The sequence below is a fragment of the Chiloscyllium plagiosum genome, chromosome 24 (assembly GCF_004010195.1).
Source record: "Chiloscyllium plagiosum isolate BGI_BamShark_2017 chromosome 24, ASM401019v2, whole genome shotgun sequence".
Classification (NCBI taxonomy): Eukaryota; Metazoa; Chordata; class Chondrichthyes; order Orectolobiformes; family Hemiscylliidae; genus Chiloscyllium; species Chiloscyllium plagiosum.
Window position 1 is genome coordinate 44,058,801 of NC_057733.1, and position 11,583 is coordinate 44,070,383.

The 11,583-nt window shown below is 42.7% G+C and overlaps 1 protein-coding gene across 1 annotated transcript in view; it reads right to left on the reverse strand.

Annotated features, from left to right (window-relative positions):
• Positions 1-2,970: 2,970 nt before the first annotated feature.
• The window catches only part of oxld1 (oxidoreductase-like domain containing 1), a 19,585-nt gene continuing 10,972 nt past the window's right edge, over positions 2,971-11,583 (reverse strand). The window contains exon 2 of the mRNA XM_043714942.1: positions 2,971-3,428. Within this exon, the coding sequence (XP_043570877.1) occupies positions 2,979-3,428 (450 nt within the window). The 3' untranslated portion in view covers positions 2,971-2,978. The remainder of the gene's footprint in view (positions 3,429-11,583) is intronic.

The following is an 11,583-nucleotide window of genomic DNA, read 5'->3' on the forward strand; positions in this document are numbered from 1 at the left end:
ACAAATCAGAAAAACACGAGTTACAGCATCAAGGGACACGGTTGATTTTGTTTGAATCTGTTTCACAGTAGATTACGGAGAAATCAACAACATTTTATCTATTCTAATATTAGAGCTATCTTCGTACAAAAGGGATATTGTATTCTAGACAAACTCAGTTTTTATGTACTTAGTGGTTCTGAATGACTTTCTGTGAGAGTTACAACTGTGTTTCTGTCTCCCACACAAGTTAGTTTTGCAAAGTCAACTGTTTGGAAAAAAAGTAAGAAGCTACTGAGTTCTATAGAATGTGTCCTTTGGCAATGCTCCAATTCCAATTCATGGTATTGTACAGACACATACGGATACAAAGTATTTAAATGAAATAAATTTGAGCTGTAATCAATGACGTATGACTATCTCAATAGGAACTGCCTATTTTCTCATATAGTACTTTTAAACAAATGTTCAGGCAGAAACCCCCAGAATTTTACAATATCAGAATTTGGCAACGTTGATACCCTTTAACATTGACCTCAGGGAATATGAAAACAGTAATGGTTCATTTTGATTCTCTAGAGCATTTAATCGAGAGAAAGGAAGCATCCTGATGTCATGCCATTGAATACATAAACGAAAGAAACATTGTTATCAAACAGTTAAAGGGTCCTGCAGTGACGGGAACACAAGGATATATAACTAAAAAGGGACAAAAGTACATTCCACTGCTCTGGAAGGACTGATCTAACTATTCCCACATTATACCTTTCCTTAACTTGACCAAATGGTCATATTTCACAGTTTATATTAGATGAAATGTGAAGAGGTTTTGGATTTCGTCCATTTTTGCACCTTTCTCTCATTTCTTGCCCTTCTACCATGCCAACCTTGTCCCATCCATCTCCTTCTTCAAGTTGCAGAAAATGTTGTTGGATCCCAGATTTGTCTATTCCTCATAGTATTCTCTTTGAATCCCTCCAATCTGACTTCCAACCTCCCCACCATAGTCCGTAATGTAACAAATGAGTTTTCTTAAGTTTGTAATGTCTCTCACTTTTACTCTGTCCCCACTTAATCATTTTCCTCTCCATTATGCAGCTTCATCCAACTGTTCTTGCACAGTTCCATTCCCTTCTAACCAAATGCAGTACATCTTCAGTAATGAATGGCTTTTTTCCCCTCTCACCGTTATCTCCGCTGTCTTCATCTGGAACAAAGCATTATATTTTGGGTACATCGGGGAAAAAAAATCAGCTTTTGAGGTGAAATAACAGATTAACTTGGATAAATCACGATTGCCTCCAGATCAAACTGGGAAGTCTGAAGCCATTGTTTTTGGGCTCCATCATAAATCCACTCTCTGCAGCCACAGTCCAGACGTCCTGTTTGATTCCAATTAAGGTTTAAGCCTCATATTCAGTCACCAAGAATGTTTACCTCCATCTTTGCAACATTATCATTCTTCCAACTTGGGATCAGCCCATTGAACTGGCAAGAAATCGATCAGAATCAGCAGATCATAAAGATGGAGTGACAGAAAGACAGTCAGAGATTGATACATTGGGTAGTTTGTGGGAAGATCATGGCAAAAATAAGGGACAGGTTATTGTGGAGGTCAGGAACGTGTGTTTGAGATGAATGGGTTTGAGTAACGTAAAAGACTTTTGTGGCATAGTGATACTACTTCTACCTCTGGACAGAAGGCCCACCTTCAGATTTGTGTCATGATGTGTCGAAACAGGTTGACTAGAATAACCTAGAAACTATATTGAAAATTTAAATCTGTATATTATGTTTTGAGTCTTCCAAAAATGAGTAATTTTGTGATCAGTAAACTTATAATCTAAATTACCAGGCAAATTTTTTTTCTGTTCTTTTCAACTTTGTACTTCGAGATTTGGTTCTCTACTAAGACCTTTTCATAATTCTGTCAGAAAATTGAGTCAGATGCTTTTTAATTTTAAGTCTACTCAAAACCAATATTATGCTGGTACTTTTATTCAGGGTATCTTTGTATTTCCATGAGAACATTTATTACTGAGTTCTGCTCTTTAAAATTTCTCTAATAATAGTACTTTAAATCAAGTACTATATGGCATATCCTTCAAGCTTAAACATAACAGTATGTGGCACTCTAACAGAGAAGCTGAGTAAGCAGAATCTGCTCAAGTAACTCCCTTTCTTATTATGTTTAAGGGTTGTAAAGAGCAGGAGTCATAGAGTCAATTCTTCAATTTACTTAGGGTTAAGTTTATCTGGCATTTCAACTTTATGACACACTTATTTGGTTTACACATAGTTGTATTTAGGTGTATAGACATGAATTATAAATAAACAATTAAATGTTTCACAGTCAGTCTCCCCATATCTTGTAAAGTCATTCACTCCAGCCTACTGGGAGGGTGCAGAGAGTGATGAGAAAAAACCAGGAGAAACAATTGCACAAAATCTGGGAATATGGATAGGTCAAAGGTAATAATTTCTTGAACTTACAATTTGCATATAAATTGACATAAGTGTATTTGATATGGTGTGTGCGCGTGTCAAGGATAAGAGAAGGAGATGAAGTTAAGATCCTTCTGTAACTCCTGCCCTACTTCCCCTTCTTCTGGGAGGACTTGCAATATTTGTGCTACAGATTTTATAATCACCATCATGGAAAGCAGCAAAATGGTACTCAAGGAATAGGTGCATGAAAAAGATATTCAACCCCTCGAGCCAGCTCCACCATTCTAGATCACAACTGGTCACCTACTTCAATGCCATATTCCTTTATTATCCTCATCTGTCTTGATGTTGTTAGATCCTTGAGAGAGTCAACCAATCTCTGCAGTTTTCATTTTAACCACTGGATACTTGTCCAGTCAAATACTGAGTGACTGTAGGGTGAATCCAGCCAATTGGCCAGCACTTTTGAATTACTAACCTTATTAGGATTCAGATCAACAAAATGAAAAAAAATGCAAGCTTATACAATGATCCAAATCTGCTCTCAAATATTATTTCTTTTGCCTTAATTTTATTTCCATTTTAATAAATGCTTTAAGATTCTCATCATCAACATATTTATCAATATCCTCGAGGGCTTTTTGACTTCCATTCTGATAGTACTGTCTCATTTCCTCTGCATACGAAATCCATACACAGTTGTGGCACCCTTTCATACAGCACCAGGTCGGAGGGATTGGGGTAAAGTTGTCATTTTCCTGACTGCGACCATCATCCTTATTACTCTGTTCTTTATTTTGAAGGTGAAGCTGGTTACTTTCTTTGTCCTCCTTGCAGTTCAGATTTGCGGAGACAGCAAAAAACCTTTTATATATGGTAATGGTCTGGTTATAGCATAATTTTTGCAAAATCCTGAACAGTCCAGGTAAATGCGATGAAAGAGGAAAGCCTGATGTCCATACAAGTCCATTGAAAGAGAATTGTGATATTCCAGGAGCTCCCTGAGGATTAAAATTAAGAAAGCTTATTTCTTATACCAACATCTATAATAACTCAATAAAGTGACAGAGAATAGAAACATCAGTATGTGAACAAAAATGCTTTGCCAAGTAAGTACAAAAAGTTTCTGTCCGAAACACATTGTGTTTAAGCTATCCATGATAGGGTTACATTTGGCTCAAAACTAAATCCCACAGATCAGCTTGCCTCTAATACCTAGTCTTGACAAGTCTCAAACAGAAGATAATCCAAAGAAGAGCAGGTTAGGTGAACTGGCCATGATAAATTGCCCATAGTGTTCAGGGATGTGCAGATTAGGTGCATTAGTCAGGGAAAATGTAGAGTAACAGGGTAGGGGACTGGGTCCATGTGAGATACTCTTCAGAGGTTTGGTGTGGACTTATGGACCAAATGGATTCTATGAAAAAAATAAGTAGCATCATTATGAATGGTCTCAGTCCTCCTAGGTGAAGAGGAACTGAAACAAATAAATATTGTTCAGAGTTCATTTTTCTGATCACCATCTGTAATGCCCTGGCAGAAAGCATGGGAATGCTTTGGTTGAGGAAAGAATCAGACTGGGCTATGTTATCCTGCCAGTCTAATAATCAGATGACAGTGTCAGTGCTTGAATGTTTTATTTTAATACAGTAGGCTGCCAATAAAAGTTCTCTATTGGGGGAAGGCCAATTTTAATAAGATAGGACAGGATCTGGCCAAAGTAGATGAGGTGCAGACACTTACAGAAAAATCCACATCAGAGCTGGGTACATTCAAAATGATAATAGTGGAAATGCATGGACAACATGCTCCCATTAGGATGAAAGATGAGACCAACAAGTGCAGAGAATTCTGGATGTTTAGGAATTTACAAGATAAGTTTATGGTAGATTCTGAAGGCTCATAACAGCAGATGCGCTGGAAAAATATAAAAGTGCAGTGGTTAGTACTGCTGCCTCAGTGCCAGGGACCTGAGTTCAAATCTAGCTCTGGGTCACTTGTGGGGTTTGCACATTCTCCCCGTGTCTGTGTGGGTTTCTTCCGGGTGCTCCGGTTTCCTCCCACAATCCAAAGATCTGCAGGTTAGGTGGATCAGCCATGCTAAATTCCTGTAGTATCCAGGGGTGTGCAGGCTAAATGGATTAGCCAAGGGAAATGTGGGGTGGAGGGTTGGGTCTGGGTAGGAATGCTGTTTGGAGGGTTGGTGAGGACTCAATGGTCAAAATACCTCTTTCTGAACTGTAGGGATTCCATGATTCATTTAATAAATACATTGAGTCAAGAGAATTACTGAGGAAAGAGTCAGGCCCATTAGGGACCAAAGTGGCAATACAGTGGACCCAGAAGTTTTAAAATTTGGACTTTGCATCTGTATTCACATAAGAAGAACAATGTAAGTGTAGAAATCAGAGAAGGGGATCAAGAGGGAGGAGTTATTAGTGATTTTAGCAGGTTTGACGATGGATAAATCTCCAAGCCCAGATGAGATGTAGCCAAGAATGCGGTGATAGGCCAGGGAGGAAATTGCAGGAGTTCTGACATTAATTTTCAAAGCGTCTCTGGCCTGAGGAGGGATGCCAGTGGACTGGGGAACTATTATTCAAGAAGTGTGGTAGGGATAAACCCATTCCTGGATTGCTGCCTTGCTGTGGTGGAGAGGCTTGAGTGATCCATTGAGCCCAGGAGGGATACCGTCTGGAGTTCTTAACTACTGGCAGAGCTGGCCATAACGGTAGGTCGAGAGAGGAGGAATCAGACAAAGCACAATCCAAAACAAGTCCTCAATAGCTATTCGGGTGGAAGATATTAGTATATTTGAAGGCTGAAGTAATATGGAGACTCCCAGTCATCAAGGTTTACTTGCCACTGGAATTGGATCAAGGAGTGTGAATCTGCTGATATGCAACAGCATTCTCATATTAAAAATGTCCCACACAAGACATTTACCTAGACAAATTGAAGAATTGAAAAGTCATCGAGTAGACAGAATTCCAGCAGAGAATTTCAAACTTGTAGGAGCAGAGCTTATCTGTCATCTCTATCATATGTTCCTGAAGATCTGGGATAAAGAAGAAATCTCATGGATGTTGTCATCACAAACATCTTCAAAAAAGAAGACGAAGTGGACTGTCAGAACTACCGAAGAATCTCCTTATTCTCCATCGTTGGGAAGATTGTTGCCTGAATCCTTGCTAGGTGCCTTTTCCAGTCTCTGAGGAAATCTTTCGTGAATGCTCGTGTGGCTTCCAACCAAACCAAGGAACATTACGTTCACTGCTTGTCAACTCCAAAAGAAATTCCAGGAATAACACCAACCACTCCACATGGCCTTCATCAACATGACCAAGGCTTTTGACTCAGTTGGTCAGGAAGTGTTATGGAAGACCCTGTCAAAAACTGACTATCCAGTGAAATTCATCAACATCCTCCATCTCCTACATAAGGTGTCAGTGAATATCCTCACCAATGGTAATATGAAAGTATACTTTAAAGTTAAGACATGGGTCAAGCAGGGATGTAACATCACCCTTCATTGGCACCATTCTTCATCTTGTCAAGAACAAGATTCCCAGTAGTGTGGATACAGTGTACAGGATGGGTGGAAAACCTTTCAATCACAACAGTTTGAAATAGCAGAATAAAACAACACTGTGGAACTTCAGCATGGAGATGACAATGCCATCTCTGCTCTCTCGAAAGGGAATATCCAAGCGTCACAACGCCTTCACTGAAGCATCACAAAGAACTGGTCTCAACCTCCAGAAAAGTTAAAAGCATTCTAACCCGTCCCAAGTCGTGGTCAATCCCTACATTAAGATCAACAGAGAACTTTGCCAAAAGTGGAACATCTTCCTTACAGAGGAAGCTACCTCTTATTGAAAGATGACATCTACGCGGAAATTCAACATCTCATTCAACCTGTAAGTACTGCCTTTGGATAGCTAAGCATTAGAGTCTTCAATTATGACATCGTGCTGATATCAAGATGCTTGTGTGGAAAGCAGTTACCCTTCCAACTCTTCCAAGTGGCTTCAAAGCTTGGATTACGTACGGATTCCACCTCAAAAAGTATTATCATTGCTGTTTTAGAATGGATTCTGCTCTTCAGCTGTGAGGACAAGTGTACTAACATCAGCTTCCTTAAAGCAACCAACAGCACCAGTGTTGAAGCCATGATCATCCAAAATGAAATCCATTGGGGTGGCCATGTTCTTAGGATGCCTGATTTTTGACAACCAAAGCAAATCATCTTCACTGAGCTCAAGGAAGGTACTCAGATGAAAGGAGGACAGAGAAAACATTTCAAAGACTCCCTGAAAGCTTCCTTCAAGAAATACAACATTGATATCAATGCATGGGAGACCATCATTCAAAAGAAACTCCTGTATAAAGAGATATAAATCTTTGAGAACACCTGTTGGCAAGAGGAAGGACAGAAAAGGAACCAAAGAAAGAAGTCCTCAGAACTGATGACCAGTGACATGATTTCCTCGGTGGACAATCATACTCGATAGCAAGTGACTGTCAATAACAACGAGAGATGAACCTGAAAACAATAGGCTATGGAGTTGAACATCTGTGGTAAGGAAACTATTGGAAAAAATTCTGAGGGACAAAATTAATCCTTGCCCCTCCAAGCAGGGATTAATCAGGGATAATCAACATAGCTTTGTAAAGGGAAGATCATATCTAACAAATTGAAATTTGACAGAAGGTGTGTACACGGGGGTAGTACAGTTGATGTAGTCTATGTGGACTTCTGTAAGGCTTTTGACAAGCTCTCATATGGCAGACTGTTTAATAGCTTGGAGCCCAGGGGATCTAGAGCATTTTAGCACAATGGATCCAAAATTAGCTTAGTGGCAGGGTACAGCAGGTGATGGTCAAAGGGTGTTTTTGTGATGTAACATAGCGTTCCTGGGTCTCTTGCTGTTTATTGCGCACATTAATGATCAATGTAGGAGGTAGAACCAATAAGTTTGCAGGTGACATGAAAATCAATGGTGTGGTAAATAGTGAGGAGGAAAGCCTAAGACTACAGGATGATATAGACGGTCTGATTATTAACAGTGGCAAATGGAATTTAATCTGGAAAAGTATGCAATGATGCATTTTGGGAGGATTAGCAGAACAAGGTAGAACATTAGGAACTGAAAAATATGTTGCTGGAAAAGCGCAGCAGTTCAGACAGCATCAAAGGAGCAGGAGAATCGACGTTTCGGGCATAAGCCCTTCTTCAGGAATGAGGAGGATGTGCCATGCAGACTAAGATACATAAGCCCTTGTTCAGGAATGAGGAGCGTGTGCCAAGCAGGATAAGATAAAAGGTAGGGAGGAGAGACTTGGGGGAGGGGCATTGGGAATGCGATAAGTGGAAGGAGGTTAAGGTGAGGATGATAGGCCGTAGAGGGGGTGGGGGCGGAGAGGTCGGGAAGAAGATTGCAGGTCAAGAAGGTGGTGCGCTGGAGAAATCTGCATTCATCCCTTGTGGTTGGAGGGTTCCTAAGCGGAAGATGAGGTGCTCTTCCTCCAGGCACCATGTTGCCATGGTCTGGCAATGGAGGAGGCCAAGGACCTGCATGTCCTTGGCGGAGTGGGAAGGGGAGTTAAAGTGTTCAGCCACGGGGCGGTTGGGTTGGTTGGTGCGGGTGTCCCAGAGGTGTTCTCTGAAACATTCCGCAAGTAGGCGGCCTGTCTCCCCAATGTATAGGAGGCCACATCGGGTACAGCGGATGCAGTAAATGATGTGTGTGGAGGTGCAGGTGAATTTGTGATGGATATGGAAGGATCCCTTTGAGCCTTAGAGGGGAGTGAGGGGGGACATGTGGGTGCAGGTTTTGCATTTCTTGCGGTTGCAGGGGAAGGTGCCGGGAGTGGAGGTTGGGTTGGTGGGGGGTGTGGACCTGACGAGGGAGTCGCGGAGCGAGTGGTCTTTCCGGAACGCTGATAGGGGAGGGGAGGGAAATATATCCTTGGTGATGGGGTCTATTTGGAGGTGGCAGAAATGACGAAGGATGATACGGTGGTAGGTGAGGACCAGTGGGGTTCTGTCCTGGTGGCGATTGGAGGGGCGGGGTTCAAGGGCGGAGGAGCGGGAAGTGGAGGAGATGCAGTGGATAGCATTGTCAACCACGTCTGAGGGGAAATTGCAGTCTTTGAAGAAGGAGGCCGTCTGGGTTGTTTGGTATTGGAATTGGTCCTCCTGGGAGCAGATGCGGCAGAGGCGAAGAAATTGGGAATATGGGATGGCGTTTTTACAGGGGCAGGGTGGGAGGAGGTGTAATCTAGGTAACTGGGAGTCAGTCGGTTTATAATAAACGTCGTTTTGAGTCGGTCGTCCGAGATAGAAATGGAGAGGTCTAGGAAGGGGAGGGGGGAGTCTGAGACGGTCCAGGTAAATTAGGAAGTATGGAGGATGACAGGGACCTTGGTGTGCATGTCTACTGATCTTTGTTGGCAACAGAACAGGTAGATAAGGTGATCAAGAAGACATTGGGATACTTGTCTTTATTAGTGAAGGTGCTGATTACAAGAGCAAGAAGGTCATGATGGAGCTGCATACAATGTTAGTTAGAGCACAGCTAAACTATTGTGGGCCGTTTGTAATCTCACGATAGAAAGGATGCGGTTGCACTAGACACAGTGCAGAAGAGATTCACCAAAAAGTTATTCAGCTGTAAAGAGAGACTACATAACTGGTGTTGTTTTCCTTAGAACGGTGAGGGGGCGGCTATACAAAGTTTTGAAGGAAATTTTTACCCTTAGTGGAAGGGTCAACAACCAGTTGGTACAGTTTTAAGGTAAGGAGCAAGAGTGTTAGAGGGGATTTAGGAAAAATATTTTTGACTCAGTTGTGGTCATTTGGAACTCACTGCTCAAATCATTTAAGAACTATTTAGATGAGCACTGGCGATACAAAACTATGGGCCAATTGCTGGTAAATGGAAGGAGAATGTGACCAGCACAGATATGATGGGCCAAAGGGTTTCCTTCTGTGCTGTAAAAACTCTCGGATTTATCTGCACACGTCTGTGTCAAATGTCATCTTGAGACCTTTGCAGGTAGCTGTCTCTGTTGTATGATCAACCAGTGGTTTTCAAGACAAAGTGGACTATTTTACAGTCTGTCCTGTCTTTCAATGCCTCATCTGTTTGATCTGCAGACAGCTCCATCAAAATTTTATTGGGACGAGATTATGAACTAAATTGTTTTGGATTCAAATAGGAAATCGGTTAAATCAAAACTTAAACCACCTCGTTTCAGAGGATTTTTTTCTTCGAACAGAGACCTTTCTTCTGTTAAGAATAATTAGTTAAAATGATTATGGGGAGGTGAAGGTGTTGTAGTATAGCAAATAGAGTTTGTTTGCAAGTTGATTTGTACACAAATCAGAACAATGCAAGATAATGCAAAGCAGCTGTTTTTAAGTACAGAAAATATTCGTATGTTGGATCTTTAAAAATACACCCCTGTATGCGATTGTGTTCACAAGAATCAGAATTTGTAAACAGGGAACCTCCTGTATTTCCAGTGGTCTAGTATTGCAGAGACCTAGAGGGATCAAATTCCATAATTTAAAGTTTGAATTTGAAATAAATATCTGGAATTAAAAGTCTAATGATGACCATTGTCATAAAAACCCATCTGGTTTACTAATGTCCTTTGAGGGAAGAAAAGAAATCGGTTTCCTACTTGGTGTGACCTACATGTGACTCCAGACCCACAACAATGTGGTTAAATTTTAGCTAGCCTCTGAACTACCCAGGAGAAAGTGAGGTCTGCAGATGCTGGAGATCAGAGATGGAAATGTGTTGCTGGAAAAGCGCAGCAGGTCAGGCAGCATCTAGGGAACAGGAGAATCGACGTTTCGGGCATTAGCCCTTCCTGAAGAAGGGCTAATGCCCGAAACGTCGATTCTCCTGTTCCCTAGATGCTGCCTGACCTGCTGCGCTTTTCCAGCAACACATTTCCATCTCTGAACTACCCAACCAAGCCATGAAAGTATATCACATCATAAAGTACCAAGACAAGAAGTGAAGCCAGACTGATACCTTGCACCAACCTCAGCACTGGAAAGCCCACCTTCCGAGGACCCCTTCGCCCACCTCCAACACACTGCATCCACCTGGACACCCCACCCTGGCCTATTACCTGCCCTCAACCTCTTCATTTCCAACTGCCGCCGGGACATTAACCTCTTCAACCTGTCGACCTCCCTCCCCCACTCCAACCTCTCACCCTCACAACGCGTAGACCTCCAATCCCTCTACTCTAATCCCAACCTCACCATTAAGCCAGCGGATAAAGGGGGCATAGTGGTAGTCTTGCGCACTGACCTCTACACTGCTGAAGCCAAACGCCAACTCGAGGGCACCTCTTCCTACTGCCCCCTCGACCATGACCCCACCCCCCATCACCAAACCATCATCTCCCAGACCATACAGAACCTCATCACCCCAGGAGATCTCCCACCCACAGCTTCCAACCTCATAGTCCGGGAACCCGCACTGCCCCGTTCTACCTCCTTCCCAAGATCCACAAGCCTGACCACCCTGGCCGAACCATTGTCTCAGCAAGCTCCTGCCCCACTGAACTCATCTCTACCTACCTCGACCAGGAACTCCCCACATACGTTAGAGACACCACCCACGCCCTCCACCTCCTCCAAGACTTCCGTTTCCCCGGCCCCCAACGCCTTATCTTCACCATGGATATCCAATCCCTCTATACCTCCATCCGCCATGACCAGGGCCTCTAAGCCTTCCGTTTTTTCCTCTCCAGACATCCCCAACAGTACCCTTCCACCGACACTCTCATTCGTTTGGCCGAACTGGTTCTCACCCTTAACAATTTCTCCTTTGAATCCTCCCACTTCCTCCAGACCAAACGGGTAGCCATGGGCACACGTATGGGCCCCAGCAATGCCTGTCTCTTTGTTGGCTACGTAGAACAGTTGATCTCCCGTAATTACACCGGCACCACTCCCCACCACTTCCTCCGCTACATTGATGACTGCATTGGCGCCACCTCGTGCTCCCACGAGGAGGTTGAGCAATTCATCAACTTCACCAAAACATTCCACCCTGACCTTAAATTTACCTGGACCATCTCCGACACCTGGCTCCCCTTCCTGGACCTCTCCATCTCCAATAATGA